Here is an 18865-nt window from a genome sequence, read left to right as displayed (position 1 = left end):
GTCCAAGTGAAAGGTAGGAGCCAAATATGGTATATGGATAGTGGCTTCTCAAAACATATGACTGGGAACAAGAACTAGTTCCTTTCACTTGAGGACTTAAAAGGAGGTAATGTCTCCTTTGGTAATGGAAAAAAAGGTGAGATCACTGGGGTTGGAAAGGTAGACAAAACAGATTCTCATTCCATATAGAATGTCTACCTGATAGATGGCTTGAAATATAGCCTAATAAGTGTGTCACAATTGTGTGACAGAGGTAATCTTGTAGCTTTTACCTCTACCAAATGCTTTTTGATTAACCTTACCACTAACAAGATTGTTTTGCAGGGAAAAAGAGTTAACAATATTTACATTGTAGATACATCTACTCTCTCAGAAAATGAACTCACTTGCTTAAGTGTGTTGGTTAATGATCCCCTCCTGTGGCTCAAAAGACTTGGTCATGCAAGTCTAAATCAGCTAAACAAATTAGTCTCTAAAGACTTGGTGATAGGGTTACCTAATATCAAGTTCAAGGAAGACAAAGTTTGTGAGGCATGTGCAGGGGGAAGCAGGTAAGATCATCCTTCAAAAGCAAGAAAATGGTAAGTACAACCAAGTCATTGGAACTGGTCCATATAGATCTATGTGGTCCAATGAGAACCATGAGCAGAGGTGGAAAGAAATATGTAATGGTGTTTGTCGATGATTATTCTAGATTTACCTGGGTTCTATTTCTAACCTCCAAAGATGAAGCATTCGACATGTTTATTGCATTTGTTAGAAAAACTCAGAAACAATTAGGAAATCAACTTGCATCCATTAGGTCTGATCATGGAACTGAATTTGAAAATTCCAAGTTTGCTGAATTCTGTGATGAAAATGGTATAGATCATAATTTCTCTGCCTCTATAACCCCTCAACAAAATGGAGTAGTTGAAAGGAAGAATAGAACTCTGGAGGACATGGCTAGAACCATGCTGCTTTCTAGTAAATTGCCCCATAGCTTCTGGGCAGAGGCCGTAAACACTGCATGTTACATAATCAATAGATGCATGACCAGACCTCTGGTAGAGAAAACTTCCTATGAGTTACTTAAAGGGAGAAAATCAAATATATCCCATCTTAGGGCATTTGGTTACAAGTGCTATGTGCACAATAATGGAAAAGACTCCCTAGGTAATTTGATCCCAGAAGTGATGAGGGAGTATTCTTGGGATATTCTTTACATAGCAAAGCATATAAAGTGTTTAATAAAAGAACTCTGTGTGTAGAAGAAAGTGTACATGTAGTATTTGATAAAACTAACATTCTTTCTGAGAGACAGGAACATGAAGATGAAGCCATTTTACTGGTAAAGGAATTGACTGAATCCCCAGCACAAGTCAAAGTGGCATCAAAAGAAGGAACATGTGATGGAACCGGTCCTTCAAATCAGGGCAACCTGACAGGGGGAACTAATCAAGGAGAAATTGAATCAAACCCCCTAGAGGAACTTGTTCATGAACTTGTTCCTCAGCAACAGAACATGGGAGAGACATCTAGCAGAAACCAGTTGGTTGCGAAACCTCACAAGTATCAAAGTTCTCATCCTATTGAGAACATTATTACTGATCCAACATTTGGAGTCAAAACTAGATCACAGCTAAAGAATCTGTGTGCTTTTAATGCTTTCATATCTCTTATTGAACCTAAAAATGTTATTGAGGCTTTGCAGGATGCAGATTGGGTGAATGCAATGCAAGATGAACTCAACCAATTTGAAAGAAGTCAAGTTTGGCATCTAGTTTCGAGACCCAAGGACAGATCAGTCATTGGTACAAAATGGGTCTTCAGAAACAAACTTGATGAAGATAGAATAGTTACAAGAAATAAAGCAAGACTGGTGGTACAAGGATACAGCCAAGAGGAGGGCATAGACTATGATGAGACATTTGCTCCAGTTGCAAGACTAGAGGCAATCAGACTCTTCATAGCCTTTGCAGCACACATGGACTTCACTCTTCATCAAATGGATGTCATAAGTGCCTTCCTGAATGGCTACCTAAAGGAAGAAGTGTTTGTGAAACAACCTCCAGGGTTTGAGAGCAAGGAATGTCCTGAGCATGTGTACAAGTGAGACAAGGCTCTCTATGGGCTAAAGCAGGCAAACGACTATCCAAATTCCTACTGAAGCATGGTTATAAAAGAGGTAAAATTGACAGTACCTTATTTTTAAGGGAAAAAGGTAAAGATCTCCTTATTGTGCAAATATATGTGGATGACATCATATTTGGGGCTACCACTGATAGGCTAAGTAAGGACTTTGCAAAACTAATGGGCAGTGAGTTTGAAATGAGCATGATGGGTGAGCTTAACTTCTTTTTAGGCTTGCAGATCAAACAAAGTCCAAATGGAACCATGATCCATCAGCAAAAGTATACAAAAGAGCTAATCAAAAAGTTTAAAATGGAGGAATCTAAAGAAATAAACACACTCATTACAACTGCCACCAAATTAGATATTGATGAACCTGGTTCATCAGTCGATCAAAAGTTGTATATGGGCAAATCCAAAAGAGTCCCACTTGACTGCGGTAAAGAGGACACTGAGATATCTAAAAGGCACCACTGATCTGTGTCTTTGGTATCCTAAAGGTAGTAATTTTGATCTAGTTGGATATGCTGATGCTGATTATGCAGGTTTCTTAGTGGACAGGAAAAGCACCTCAGGTATGGCAAATTTCCTTAGTTCATGTCTTGTGTCATGGGCTACCAAAAAGCAAAATTCTGTGGCCCTATCTACTGCTGAAGCTGAGTATGTTGTTGTTGCTTCCTGTTGTGCTCAATTGCTATGGATCAAACAATAGCTGGTAGATTTTGGAATTGAAGTGGGATGTATTCCAATATTCTGTGATAACATTAGTGCTATAAGTATGACAAAGAACCTTGTTCATTATAAGAGGACTAAGCACATAGATGTTAGACACCACTTCTTAAGAGATAATTATGAGAAAGGATTGATTTCAATAGAATTATGTGCTATTGATACACAAATACTGACATCTTCACTAAAGCACTGAGTAGAGAAAACTTTGAGAGGAACAGGTTGGAGTTAGGGATGATTAAGATCACCTAATAGGTCTAGTTCAGAATGCACAATGAAAAAAAATTATATTTTTTGGTTAGGAGTTCTAACTTTGTGTAAATATCTAGATCAATTCTTACTCAGTTTCATACTTTAATTAATATACTCCTGTGACATGTGTATGACTCACTGATCTCTTACAAAGTTTCTTCTATTTTGGCATTTGAGGCATGTTCAAGAGAGTTCTATATAAAGAACCTGGTTCATCAGTATGTGTTCATATGAAAAGCTCAGGTATGTTTTCTATACTCTGCACAATTAGAAAGATTATTTTTCCAATCATGAGTAGAAGTCCTACATTCATCAAATTCCCAGAAATTCTATCCGTTGAGCATTGAACCAATTTCGTTCCCCTAAAACTCTAAAAATCGGGATTTTTGCCTAAAATCTAGCGATGCCTAATAATCACTAAGAGACCGAAATTACTTTTTGATTAGACTTCTAATTGACCTCTGAAAAAGTTTTCGTTACTGAATTTAAGTCTAATCATCTATAAAGACACGCCACACCTCTTCTTCATTAGTCCATAACCGTCAAAACTCTTCTCAAGTTCTGATCGCCCTTCTTCTCTCCAAAATTCCCAAATTTTTCTTAAGAAACAATCCACCATGACTAACCCCCAAGATAATCCTGGCACTCCCCCACCAGTATCCCCTTCGAATACATCCTCATCTACACTCCCTAATGAAACCCCAAAACCTAGGTTTCGTAGGCACAAAATGTTGGCCAGAAAAACTGTAGCTTCTGGAGCTCTAAGAAAAGTTCTAAATGAGAAATTGAAGGCTAGCCAGAGGAATGAAAGTCCTACTCAAGAATCTGACTCAAGCTCTGAGTCTGAACTTTTATTTTTGCCAGCGAAAGAGAAGAACATGGGTCTTCTGACACTGCCAAAATTCAAGAAACCCCCGATGAGGTAAGTTCTTGTGTGGTACTCTCTACTGTGGTTGAAAATGTAGAAAATAGGTTTGTCTTGGTTGGTCCTGTCAAAGATGTAAAGGGGGATGAATCTAGTAGAAGTGGAGTAAAAAGAAAGAAAAAAAAAGAGAGGGGGAGCAAGTGGTGATGAGAGGAGAAATGGGAAAGAAAACGTTCTAGCTATCTGTGGAGGTGTTGAAGAAGGTGGCAACAAGTCAGGGGGAAATGGTTCTGGGGAGGCGGCTGAAGGGCTTGTGTATCTAAGCAAGCAACAAGATGAACCTGGTTCATCTATTGAGGAAACACTGGTTGATCTTCTAAAGAGGGTTGGGGCCAGTTATGATCCAAAGAAGCGTAAAGCTTCCACACAAAAGGCTCAAACTGCTTCCAAGCCAACAAAGAAAAGAAAAATATCATCCCCAAAACCTACTGTACCTTCAGTACCTAAGGGAAGAGCCACTAGAAGCAGGGTCAGACAAAGTGAAGCTGAGTTACAGAAAGCTCTGGAAGAAAACAAGAAGAAAAAGAAGGAGAAGGGAAAAGCAAAGGTTGTGGAGAGTTCTGAGGTTGCAGAAGAAGAAGAAGAAGAGATGGAACTGGTCCATCAAGAAAGGGGAACAACTGTGGAGGTTCCTACACTCAAACTAAAAAGGGCCAAGGCTTCTTCCAAGAAGTCTTCCTCTGAACTTGTATCTGATGAACCCTCTTTAGCCAAAAGAACCAGATCTGCAGTGAAAGGTAAGCAGGTAAAAATTACTGAGGAAGATAAAGAAGAGGAATCTGAAAAGGAACAAGATAGGTTTGCCATCTTTGGCAGAAGAAATTTTTTGAAAGGAAGACTGTTGAGAGACCTGGATGAGCCAGGAATGAGAAGACTGGTGGATGCCCTAGCTGCACAAGTTTGGAAGGACATGGTCCTTGAAATGGATGGGAGGCTGGCTAGGAAAGAATTGATTGAGTTTATGGCCAATGCCACAGTGAAGAATGAGGTAGTCACCAGTATAGTGAAAGGAGTAAGGGTGCAGTTTGATGCACTCAAATTGGGTAAGATTCTAGACATACCTAGTGAGGGGTATGATGATTATACAAGGCAAAGGTGGCCATGTCTAGATTCTCTCCCTACTGCTCTTCAAATCACTAGGAATTTTTGTGATGCCGCAACTGCTAAAGATGTGCCTGAAGCCAGGTTTGTGCAGAAAAGTGAGATGAGGCCTGAGCACAAGGTCTTGTTTGAATTTGTTAACAAGTGCATGCTGCCCAGACAGGAGAGGAGGCACACTGCCACTACATGGACTTGGTTCTTATGGAGTGCCTTGTGAGAGGAATGCAGATCAATTGGCCTGCCTTTATTGTCAAATTACTGGACAGGGTCATAAATGGCTCCAAGGCTCTTGCCACCCCATATGGGTTCATATTGATTACTGTTCTGGATAGGCTGAATGTGTTTTTGAAGAAAGGGGAGATGGCATCAAGCAAGGAACACTTTGGCGTCAAGACTCTTCTGGCTTGTGACTATCCAATCAATGACACCGCAGTTGAACCTGGTTCATCTCTGAAGACACTTGTGAACAGCAAGGTTAGGGCTTTGGTTCAAGAGTGTGGATCTAAGGATGCTAAAATTGCTCGGCTCCAGGCTCGTGTAGCTGAACTGGAAACTGAAAGAGATGGCCTTAGAACTGAGCTAGCAAAAGAAAAGGAGAAGAGTGATGAGATGCTTCAGAATATGCTCAACCTTCTCCAAACCCAGCCCTCTAGTTCCTCCAAGCCTTAGGATGTCCAGTTGTTGTCTTTTGAACCAATCTAGTACCCCCAGTGACCCAGATTAGGAACTTTTTTCATTTATTTTGCTCATTCTTTGGAAGTTTTTCTTTCTTTTTGTGGTTTGTTGGTGGAAACATATCTTATCAATGACAGCTGTTGTTTTTCTTGTTCTATGAAGATTTTGCTCTTAATAGTTTGAATATGTTTGTTAATTATTGATGATTTCATCCATGTTTTCACTTGCAGTTGCCCAAGTGGCCATGTGTAATTACTAAAATCTGGGATTCACAATGCATGCAACTTTTCGATGATGCCAAAAGGGGGAAGAGATATTGTGCTTTACTCTTTATTCTGAATAACATGATATTTATAACCTAATTAAATCTGGTCCTTGATGATAAGTTAAAATTCTAAGTTTATGTATTGACGATCAAGCTGAGTTCCTACAGGTTCTTTGGTTAGTAAAAGCACAGAGTTTGTCATCATCAAAAAGGGGGAATTTGTTGGCCCAAGTTCAGGTGAAGTTTTGAAGAATGACAAATGAACTCAGTCATGGACCAGGTTCATCATGTGAGGCATAGTATTTATCAACCTAGACATGTGAGATACACGTGAAGGAGATAAGTCTCAGTAATCAAGCAGCAATATCTCCTGAACTGATCGAAAAGGTTGCATATTGGATGAGGAGAGAAAGTCTCCTTATGGGAAGAGGACACAATCATACAATCCGGATAAAGGATAGGGTTAGAGTTTGTATCGAACTAGGACTCAACTTCGATGGAAGATCAGCAATTGAGTCGCAATCAAACTCTGATTACTAACTCATTAAATAACAGTGGTTGTTCTCTTTTACAGGTGTTGCACATAAGCAGAAGTTAAAGGTGAATAGGGAGTAAAATAGCAACGCTTTTTGCAAACAGTTCGTGTGTGATTCAAGTGTGCAAACCTGAAGCTACTTGAATGAGATAGAAGAACCAGTTCCGTTGTGTTTATTCTTATTCTAGTTCAATTGTAGTAGGTGGTTTAAAGTTGTACCTTTTCAGCTTTTATAGAAGCATATGTAATAGGTACTTTGAGTGTTCAAGTTATAGGCTAACTTGAAGGTGTCGCAACAGTTGAGGTTGTGTGCTACACATGGATTAGAGTTAATCCTTAGGTTTACAAAGAGTTTTGTAAATGTTGTTTTGGCTCAGTGATTTTAGTGGATGTTTGGGAAAATCCTACTGAGTAGTAGGTTGTGGTTTTTTCACCTTTTGAGCCAGGTGTTTTCCACGTAAAAATCTCTCTATTCTTTATTTTCTGTACTTTTAATTCCGCAACAGCAGCAGTTAGAACACCTAGAAGAACCAGGTTCTTCTAGATCGAAAAATTGGGTACCACACAAATCACCCCCCCCTATGTGGTATTGACGTGTAGAACATCAATATCCATTACCATGTCGATCCAACCTACTACCAAGTTGTCCTATTTCTCCGAGTTCCTTCTGAATTACCTTCAAATTGATACTTCTCTTCACCATAATACCATAATCCTTAACCAAAACTCGCCATATGAGACCCTAGCATAAAACCACATGCCTTAAAGCCCATAAGCCGCTGAATGCTCTCTTAAGTACCCCAAAAGTACCACAACCGAGATACCCTCTCTAAAAAGACCTTATGTGAATTTAAAGTTGTTCATTTTACCTTCCTAATATTGAATGCAGAATTCATAATGATATAGAAATACTGTGAGTCTCGAGACCATCCATTGTAACTCTCAGTTCCTAGCCATATACAATCAGCAAAATTCTCAATTGCCACATATAGATCTTGAATTCATTAGAACCATTCTCGAGAGTCATCCACTGTGCTCAAATCTTAATTAAACTGATCAAACAAACTGAACAATCTGTGCCTCATTTGCACATCAATACCCTAAGAAGTAATTCATACCTCTAAGCAAACGAGCAAATTTCTACTCCATGAACACTACATCCTTCACAAATAACCACTCAATCATTCCTTAATTTTCATATACCCATAGAGTGTAATATAACTCGTATCCAAAAATTGCCTTACTCGAGTCATCCTTGATCCCAACCTCTGTAAGTCATACTGATTCACCAGTATACCTCAAGCTGAAACCAATACAACACATAACCGCGCAATCAACCTATCGATAGAATACTCCCCCACTTGGCTCAAAGCCAAGGAACAAAGCATCTAATAACTTACAATACCCATACTCTATTGCTGCCAAAATCTTGCACTGAATCTCAACTAAACCCTTCATAAGCTCGTGTAACACAAACCATATAATACCTCGAATCATTTGCAAATCTCGCATGCATACTCGTAATAGTCAAGCCAACTCTCATAAGCAATCCAAACTCAAATTGCAACACATATAATTCACTGGTAAAGGAGAACTCGCTGCAAAACAACATAGAGATCACGCAACCCTCAAGACACCCTGCAGGAGATAACCCATCTGCTTTGCCTCAAACTGACATATCTCTATACCCTTCCACAGTCACAACTACTACGCAATTGATTGATCTTCATGATTCTGAACTCATTAATAAGACATGAGAATCTATCTAGTTCCACAATTACCCAACATGAAAAATCTTCCAATTCACTCATAAATCGAGATTATGTGTCCCATCAAGACAAAAATCGAGCACCCAATTTACACCTCAATCAAACTCTTTTCACCAACTCCAATATATCTGAACACATCCAGCGGTCATGTCATACTCATTACATAGTCATCCAATCATAAATTTCACTAATAGGGATACTACCGGACATATAAGTCCAAAAGCACGTGTTCACACAATCAACATCTCTATGCTCAAGCTACAGTCAAAACCCGGCCACAAACCCTCCAGACTAGCCCATCATCAGCATACTGAAATCACATTTCCTACCTCATACCCGGAATAATAAGTTGTCGATGCACAGCTGATACCAAGTGCTCATATGCTCTTACGAATGTGTGGAAGGAATTCAAGAGTTACGCTTCAAGCTGAATCAATATCGCATGATAAAGAAAGAAAGATGGGAAGTTTATCCTAAATGCCCTGTAGCCTCTCCAAGATAGGTATGGACATTATCATACCGATCCGCAATACTCTACTAGACACTTGCTCATGACTTGTAGAATCTATGAACCTAGAGCTTTGATACCAATTTGTCACAACCCAAAATTCGACTAGTCGTGATGGCACCTAATCCAACCCGCTAGGTAAGCCAATTAACAATTATCTATTTCTAATTAAATTAATATAACAATTAAATGGACGAAATTATCTGAAACTTATACATTTTCCAAGGACTGGTAGTACAAATCAAGAGCTTCTAAGAATAGAGTTTACAAAGCTGATATGAAGTAAATACATCTTTTGTTTGAAAGATACATAAACAGAGTTTTATAAATCTAAGGCTACCATGAACTAGAGGCAGCTACAACAGGGACGCAGGCACACCTTTAAATCCAGCAACCATCGAACACAACAATAACAACAGCCAACATCTGCATGCAATTTGCAGAAGTGTAGTATCAGTACAACCGACTCCATGTACTGATAAGTAACAAACCTAACCTTAGGTTGAAAGTAGTGGCGAGCTGGAACATAGTTCGGATCCAACAACAATTCATAACAATGTAGAGCATATAAATAAGGAAGTAACTCACAGATAAAATGCTTATATTTTTCACAGTTTTTTCGAAAGTAGTTCCACTTTTAAAGAGTATCATTGAAAACCCAAATCCTTTACCGAAATCTTCGGAAAATATGAGATAATTTGAAAACTGTAATTTTTCCCAAAAATCTTTCATCAGAAAATGTTTCATTTTCAGATAGCATGAGGAAAGTACATCTTTATGCCTACATGTCAAGAAACAGGTAAAAATCATGAATGTCACCAAAACCGGGCAGTAAAATGGAAATGCATCTTTATGCATGTATTTCAAGTACGCATGTCAAATGCAATGCCTCTCAGTGATGAACTCATGTACTCACACTCTCAGAGTACTCAACCTCATTGTCTCGCATTATCTCATATCGTGCTCAATACTCAGCAATGTACAATACTCGTTGCGGCGTATAACTCGATCCACATATATATAGCCATAAGGCTCGTTGCGGTGTGCAACCCGATCCATATACATATAGCCATAAGGCTCGTTACGGCGTGCAACCTAATCCATATATATATAGTCATAAGGCTCGTTGCAACATGCAACCCGATCCATATATATATACATAGTCGACTGCGCTCACTAGGGGTGTGTAGACTCCGGAGGGGCTCCTTCAGCCCAAGCGCTATATCGCTGCGGCATGCATCCCAATCCCATAGAATATAATCAATATAACATGCTGCGGCGTATAGCCCGATCTCATAATATCACTCTCAGTCAGGCCCTCGGCCTCACTCAGTTATCAAACTCTCCAGTCTTGCTTACAGGCTCGTAATGTCATGAAACTAGTCCGACAATAATGATATGATATATCAATAAATACAACTGAGACTGAGATATGATATGGATGCATGAATATGATTGAGTACGAAATATCAATGAAATTAGTGAGATGACAAACGACAACTATGGGTCCTAACAATATCCACATAAAGCCTAAATATAATATCTAGCATGATTGACAGCTTAGTTACTTTATCACATGGTGAAAACACAGATATCAACAAAATAGGGCCACTAAACAGTGCCATGAAAATAACGGAGTTACCATTCACAGGGTTCAGGCCCACACGCCCATCACCTAGCATGTGTGTCACCTCATCATCAATCACATAGCATGTATTCGCGGTTTCATACCCTCAGCAGTAAGTTTAGAAGAGTTACTTACCTCGAACAAGCCAATTCCAATACCGAGCAAGCCAAGCGATGCTCCAAAAATGCCATCACGGGCGTTCCGACCTCCGAATAGCTCGAAACTAATCAAAAACAACTCAAATACATCAAACAATGCTAAATGAACCAATCCCAATCGAAAAAGGTTGAATCTTTAATCAAAAGCCCAAAATCGGCCAAAAAGTCCAACCTGAACCCGCACCTCAGAACCCGGTAAAACTCACAAAATCCGACAACCCATCCAATTACAAATCCAATCATACTAGCTTCACTCAATTCCGACTCCGAATCGATGTTCAAAACTTAAAAATTCACTTTATGAAACTTTAGACAAAAACCCCCAAATTTTAGTTTGAAATCATCAATCAAATTCCAAAAACGAAGATAGATTCATAAAATATAACCAAAACCAAGTAGAGAACACTTACCCCAATCCATATGGTGAAAATCGCCTCCAAAAGCGCCTAAATCCGAGCTCCCTAACTCAAAATATGATCAAATGAACAAATCTTTATTTTATATATTTTTCTGCCAGCTATTCTGCCTCGTTTCCTGTGCCAAACGATCCCAAAACTCACTTTTGATGTGCTCCAATGGATTTCTTGTAAAATTTTAGTCAAGTTACGCTTTTGAATCACTCCATTTGACCTTATAATAAAAGAGATATATTGGTTTCAGTATTTGCAAATAGTGCAGATTTTTAAATATGAATCCAGTGCCAATTTCGTAATTAATCTGAAAAATCTAGCAACCCAATTCTTAGTGAAATGACCATAAATTCCTCATACGATGTCTAAATTCGACTATTCTTTTTGCTATGGATCCGTAATTATGATTCAGATATAATGCTTCAATCAAAACAGAAATCAGAGCTCATTTATTTAATGTAGTACCATTTATGCTTAAAGAAACGACGTCGAATTATAAGAAAAACGAGCGCAACGTAGCCCAAACCTATACGAAACTCACCCGAGTCCCTCGGGACCCCGTACGAACATACCAATAAGTCTCATAACATAACACTGACCAACTTAAAGCCTCAAATCATGCATAACAATATTGAAATGACGAAATGCGCCTCAAATCAAACTTGATGAACTTTCGACTTCCAAAAACTCGCGCCGAAACATATCAAATCAACTCGGAATGAACTCAAATTTTGCACACAAATCCTAATACATCATACGGAGCTACTCGCGCCCCCAAACTACCAAGCGAAATGCAAATGCTCAAAACGACCGGTCGGATCATTACACTTTATTTATCTTTTGCATGAAATAGAAAACACATTTGACTACATATGGTTTTAGGTGGTTTTCAAAATTTTGAAATATCATATCCCTATAAACTGAATTGACGTTCGAAATATTTTCGAAATGATTGTCAATGAAATATTTTAAAAGTTAGGCCTTTAAAATTTCTATGGGATAGAAAAGATAGTGTCTATAAAATTGACTAGTTAAAGTAAAACTTTAATACTAGTGATAATACAAGTAACTAAATGGATCAAACATATTTAAAATTTGACACTCTATATAAAAAAGTACCGTGAAGCAAATGAGGTTCTGAACATCAAAATAAAAATAAATCAAAAGGGGCGAAAAAAGTGCCATGCAATATTTGGAATTATCAACCCTATAGTTTAGTGGTATTAGTGAAAATCTCACTCAGAATTCCTTTTATCCCCTATAATAATTTCTATAGAATATACTACTAGTATCTAAATTTTATTTATTGAAATATATACTCCATAATTCATAAGTATTAATTGAGGGTGAGTTATACCTTTTAATGATTCCGTCAATGACTATCGCATTTGACCTTTCATTTTGAAGTCAAGGGGATAATATTTCCTTGTTCGAAAGAGTTTACACTGAATGAGACGCATGAAAGTGTTGTACATTCATGTGAAAAAAGAGATTCTACATAATCTCTCTCATATCAGGTGTAAGTTTTTGCGTCCTAATTAATTAATTAATGGTATCCTCATTTTCCACTTCTCTCTGTCTATATATAATCACTCACTGTCTTGGTCACACACACAAACACTCTCTGTATTCTATCAATCTAAAGTAGCAAAAGATGGCAGGGGCTCAAACCCACCAACATTGAGCTCAAGTAGCGGAGTTGGGTCCGTTTTAGAAATTGGTGGCTTCAAATCATACGTCTCTGGTCCTTCCTCTTCCAAACTCGCCATCCTTCTCGTCTCCGACGTTTATGGTACTCACCTCCTCCCCTTTTATATAACTGCCGTCTTATTCATCAACTTTGCGCTATACGATTCTGCTCCATTTGCATTTGCATTTCTCTTTCTGCCCCTTCTTTCTTTTTTTCGGAAAAGAAAGAAAACTATAGTTACTTATGGTAATTAAGCTCTATACTGTAGTGCTTTATGAAAATTCCTCTTCTTTTTTTTAGTACAATTAGTATGTAGTTAATTTACTTGCAGCAAGAAATACAACAATTAGAGCCTCAGCAACAGGATGTATGGAATGTTTATTAAGTTCTTTTACGTTCTTGCATTTTCGTTATTGAAAGTTTCTTTGCATCGAGTTCTTCAAAGTTCAAGCAAATTGGGTATACAACAAATATTTATTCTGGATTAACAAGAAAATTTATATGTATATTAGAGATGCAAAAGACTTTTGATTTTCCTGTTTAGTTTATTATAGTGAAGGGATGAACTTTTTATTTCGGAAGACGATTTCTTATGGTCTTAATAATTCTTGGCAGGTTATGAAGCACCAAATCTAAGGTACGCACTGCTTCTCAAGTTCAGCCTAGAATAGTCAAATAGCTTTTAAATTACTATTCTTTCCCACCTCACAATTGTTACTTGCTTATTGTGTAAAAGCTCTTGGCTTAATATCTCTCTGGTGTTTATCAAACACCACGGGAAGAAGTCAGGTCACCATTCTCTGTGTTTGTCCAGTTATTACGCTGCAACAATTTCCTATTTGTATCTTTGGCTGATCGCAAAATTCAACTGTTTTTATGTAGGAAACTTGCTGACAAAGTTGCAGCTGCAGGATACTATGTGGTAGTTCCTGAGTTTCTTTATGGTGATCCTTATAATCCTGAAAACACGGAGAAGCCTTTATCAATCTGGATACAATCACATGGAACAGTATGTGTTCATAATTTGTTGAACTTAGGCTTTCTTTTTTATTAAATAGCCATTGATTTGACTCTACGGAGTCAAAGGAGGCCATGCCATCAATATCCTATTTCTCCATTCATTAAGTTGATAATGCTTGGGAATGTTCCGTGATATTTGTAGCAACACTCTTGCCACTATGCTATTAATTTTTTATTTGTTAATTCTTTTTAGGATAAAGGATTTGAAGATGCAAAAAAAGTTGTTGCTGCTCTCAAAGATAAAGGTATATCTGCAATTGGGGCTGCAGGATTTTGCTGGGGCGGTAAGTTTTTGCACTAAGGTTTTAGGGTTATTGATGTAGAGGGTCAATGCCTTTGTGATAGTTGTGAATGTGATCCTGACCTCCAGTTTTCTAACAGCAAAGGTGGTTACCGACCTAGCCAAGTCTTGCTACATTCAAGCTGCAGTGCAATTGCATCCATCATTAGTCAAAGTTGATGATATTAAAGGTATGGCTGTTATTACTAAAATCACCTGTGATCAGATTGAGCTATTACCGCAGATTTATACCAATTTGTTGCATATTCACCCGTTCCATTTGATTTTCTCAATGTCACTTGAATCCTGGATTTTATACGAATTTGTTGCATATACTATTACTGCAAGGGACATTGAGATCCAGATTGATGTTTAGTACTCCAAAGACTTCATATAGCTGGTTGTATTCATTTACGCCTCAATTCCTTTCTAATATGAACTTTGCTACTTAATTTATGAATACTCTTGGTTCTAAGCAATTGGTATTAACTATTGTTTGAATTCTGATGACTACCTTGAACATGTATCTTTTTTATCCTGCCCATCGACTGATGATACATATTACTTGCAGAGGTTAAGGCCTCAATAGCTATTTTAGCAGCTGAGATAGATAGAATCTCTCCTCCGGAGCTTATTAAGCAGTTTGAGGAGATTTTGTCATCAAAACCTGAGGTACATGACATTTTTTTTAAGGGAACCACCTAGGTTCCAAACTCGAATTCATGGGTGATTTATTTTAATAATACTCAAAAGAGATAGTACAGGTAAAGGGGGCTAGGCCTTACCACAGGCGAACCTACTCTATGGGAAAGGGGGTCACAGGATCCTGTTAACCTTGGATATATATACCCAGCAAAATGTAGATATATTTTACTAGGCACCATGATATACAAATGTTAAAATGGGTCAGTGGTCGACGGGGCTCCTTAACTCTCTCCCCTTAGGTTCAATGATCTGAGTTCAGTTCCTGACTATAGCATACTGTTTTTTTACTGTTTTGTAATTGAACAACTTTTCTTTAGCATACCAGATTCCTTTCTTCTTTTTTTGCTTTTTCTTTCTCCCTCCACGACAGAAATTAGAAACGAAGTAACTCTTTCTCCAATTCCAAACCCAGCTTCTCTCTCCCTAACTCACACCACAGTCCGCCAGGACCGCCACCCACCACCGCAATGTCTTGACAGAAGTTTCGCCGGCGAGACCAAAAGACATTGGTACCCCCTCCACGCTCTGCCTCTTGGCCTTACCTTAATACTCCTAGTGAGGATAGGACTATAAGAGTTGATTATTAGGATTTTGTCTGTCATTTTACATGATGTCATTCTAAAAAAGATTATGTGGGAAAATAATACTATCATGTTTATTCAGGGGATACACTGATATAAGTAAGTAACTAATTTGATGAATCTCTCCGTTCGTGTTACAAGATTTTGGATTTACCATTTGCTTTTGCTTTCTTGCCTTAATAAGGTGGACAGCTTTGTCAAAATATTTCCTAGTGTTAAGCATGGGTGGACAGTATAATTCAAAAAAAGAAAAATATCTCTAAATTATGAGAAATTGTGGAATACTCACCTATAGCTTGTGAAGTGTGGATTTTTTTATTCTCAAGTTGTAGATAAGTTTAAGGATTTCCTAGATAAGATATGCTATTTTCTTCGAATTTACACTAGTTTTAGTTCTTATTTCGGGAATCAAATTGTATCTCGTCTGGAATTTTTCCGTTTGTCGTGGTCAAAGTATCCAAAATTGTTTGGCCAGATCCTGCACGGATCCCATACCCACACCCATACTAGTGTCGTGTCGACACGGATGCGACACCTAAACTGCCGTGTCGGAGCAACTTAGCTTTCAACACTGCAATATGCTTTCACATCTGACACACTGGTTTCGGCACCTGTCTTGTAGAAGCCAAAAGCGATGACATAGAAGCGGAATAAATAGGCAGAGATCACAATTGCTCTACAAAGCTTATTCCAGAATTTATCACTGAATCTGGCCGTTAATATTTTCTTGTATGTGTGATCTGTGGGAAGTAATGATATTCTTAGCGAAAGAAACCTACATATGCACCAGCCCGTGAGTGCAATAATATGATAATGATGTGTTAAAAGAAATTGAGGTAGACCTAAAATCAGGAAACTTGTCCTAAAAGACCTATAATCTCTCAATATGTAAGAACAAATTACAGTAAAGGAAAAAGACATATGTGAATGCAAAGTAATTGAGATAAATGTTTAGTTTGTAGTTACATTTGGTTCGATATTTGTTAGAAGTATTTCTAGAGTATAGTCAATTCTAACTAATTTAGGATTGAACATGATTAGTTTATTCTGTGATTTGTAGAGAAAACCTGGAGGAAATCACAATTTAAGTAAGTTTTCCATCTGGTTCAGTTAATCTCTAATATAAAGGCATTGCTTCAGGTACAGTCAGAAGGGAAGTAGATATAGCAGTCTCTGAGGTCTCCATTCCTTGATCTGTCGTGACTATAACTAATCAATGATACAGGTAAACAGAAAGTGAACTTGCAGTTTGCTTCATCAGTAATTCCATACGCAGCTATGGCGTAGTCTACTTTAGAGTTCATGTGTGGCTCATGAACAAGACATGATGTCCGGTTTAGATGTTTTTAGGACAATGCACTACGCTCAACAAGTTATCGGACGTGTAATTGCCAACTTGATTGGCCTTAATATGATTCTTAAACTGGGTGTATAAACATTCATAGTGTGATTCTTAATCTGGGTGTATAACCTAGACAAAACACTCATAAATTTGTCCATAAGTTATAAATAGTCAGGAACAAGCAAAAGGTCATTTATCTTGACTATAACTAAATGAATTTCAACTAGGCAGGAAGCATACAAGTGCATTGCTTAGAATATCTCAGGTACTAGTTCTCCATCAGAAAATCAAAGTGCTGATTTGTCCGAAAAGTAGTGTAATGGAGAACGAAGTTTCAATTTATCAGCAGTTAACATTGCGCGGCTGGGGTTTTTGTAGTCCAAAATTATCAAACCATCATTAATAATTGAGTTTAGTTTCAATACACTAATAGTGTAAAAGAATCTTTACCATGTAACTGTCCTTAATGGCAATCTGCTATAACAGGTCAAATAATACCCATAGTGTGAATTTCTTAACGTTGTTGCTAAGAGGATCTTTAGAAGTTAGTGATAAAAAATCATTGGATAAAAAGAAAAGAAGACGAAAATAAAACGTGATCAAATTATGGAACCAATTTGGTACAACTCCCAGCCTCACATAGTGTTGTAATTGCGAGGATTTTCATTGTTGAGGTAACTGGTGTAGTCATTCATCCCTGACATGGGAAAACTCGAAGGACGGAAACCATACTCCGGTGGAAACATGCCCGGATGATAAGGCGGATAACTAGCTTCTCCGCCATATAGTCCTTGGTAAAGATTTGGTAGCTGCCAAAACGTAGAAGATGCTTTCTCTCTTGCTTCTTTAGTTACGCGGTCTTGAATGGATCCGGATCTTTTGTGTATTCTGCAATAACGATCTCTGCAAATTGCTTCATCAACCCCTTTTGGGGGCTCATAAGCTTCAGGTTTATGATCCTTCTTAGTGTCTTTTCTCAATATAAATGTTTCATCTCGACATGAAGATTCTTGATTCTTTTTCTGCTGTCCAACTTTGGTCTTGCCTTTGTACTTGTAGGGATCAGAAGCTTCATTAGAATCACCGCGACACGAAGAATCTGGATTCTTTTTGTTCTGTCCAACTTTAGTCTTGCCTTTGTCCTTGTAGGGATGAGGAGCTGCTGCATTTTGTTGATCAGGAGCAGTAGTATGTACTTCATGAAGAGGGGGATGCTTGTTATAAGATATGACTTCTGCTTCTTTCTTTCTCAATTTGTTGTTGATAGTATTCGTGAGAACAAAAGGATCAAATCTTCCTTTAATGGTAGCCAATTTTGTTTTTGGATCATGCATAACATCAAATACACCTAGCATAAGATCCAAGATCAGACATTCTTTGTTATAAATGGTTTCATAAAAGGTTTAACCAAAGCATTCATGCTCAGACTTCATCAATATTATATAACAATAATGGGACTCATAAGAAAATAAGCACAAGATTTAAATTTTGTATCATTTTACATGACGGGACTTTGAGTGAACGGGGATGCTTTGTGTACTGGTCTGCCCTATCATTTTACATGATTTGCGTGGATGCATGTATACACTCATACTGGAATTATACACATTTGTTAAAATTACAATATTAGTGTATATATATATATATATATATGATTCTCTCTTTTTGACCTTTTTGGTAAAATTACAAATAGACTTCTCGTGCAATAAGGCCCTTTCTAATAAGGTCTATTTGACATGAAAATTGATAAATGAAAGAAAAAGGATAAAACCAACTTAAACAATCGGAGAATTATTACCTTCGACTTTTGTTAACAATTTCTTCAACTTCTTTTGACACCCTTTGCAACAGCAGACATCAATTTTTATAACACAAACCTGCAGTTTTAAAGTGCATCCAAGATAAATACTCATAGTTCACATATTTACAATTAGAAATTAATGTAAGATTATTATAATGTAAGATGAAAAGAGATCATAGTGGTAAAGATTGGAAAAGGAAGAAAGTGAATACCCCATCATAACGACTCTGTTCCATCAAGACAACATAAGAAAACAAACACAAGAAGCTTAAGAGTAAAAATTGTACCGAGTATATAATATGTATACAAAATATACTCAGAGGAGTTGAGAGAGAGGCGAATCTAGGATTTTAATTCGGTGAGTGTGGCTACCATTATTA

At 37.6% G+C, this 18865-nt stretch overlaps 1 protein-coding gene across 1 annotated transcript; it reads left to right on the top strand.

Moving 5' to 3' along the window:
• Positions 1–12608: 12608 nt before the first annotated feature.
• LOC104245863 (endo-1,3;1,4-beta-D-glucanase-like) lies at positions 12609–18013 on the top strand (the record flags this gene model as incomplete). The annotated part of the gene is made up of 7 exons (XM_009801559.2): positions 12609–12858; positions 13372–13393; positions 13639–13765; positions 13970–14060; positions 14158–14247; positions 14628–14728; positions 17744–18013. Coding segments are annotated over 7 exons (771 nt in total), but the record flags the coding sequence as incomplete, so codon positions are not given.
• Between the last annotated feature and the right edge of the window lie 852 nt (positions 18014–18865).

Source organism: Nicotiana sylvestris, chromosome 9 (assembly GCF_000393655.2).
Source record: "Nicotiana sylvestris chromosome 9, ASM39365v2, whole genome shotgun sequence".
NCBI classification, from domain to species: domain Eukaryota; kingdom Viridiplantae; phylum Streptophyta; class Magnoliopsida; order Solanales; family Solanaceae; genus Nicotiana; species Nicotiana sylvestris.
This window is presented reverse-complemented; position numbering and strand designations above follow the sequence as displayed.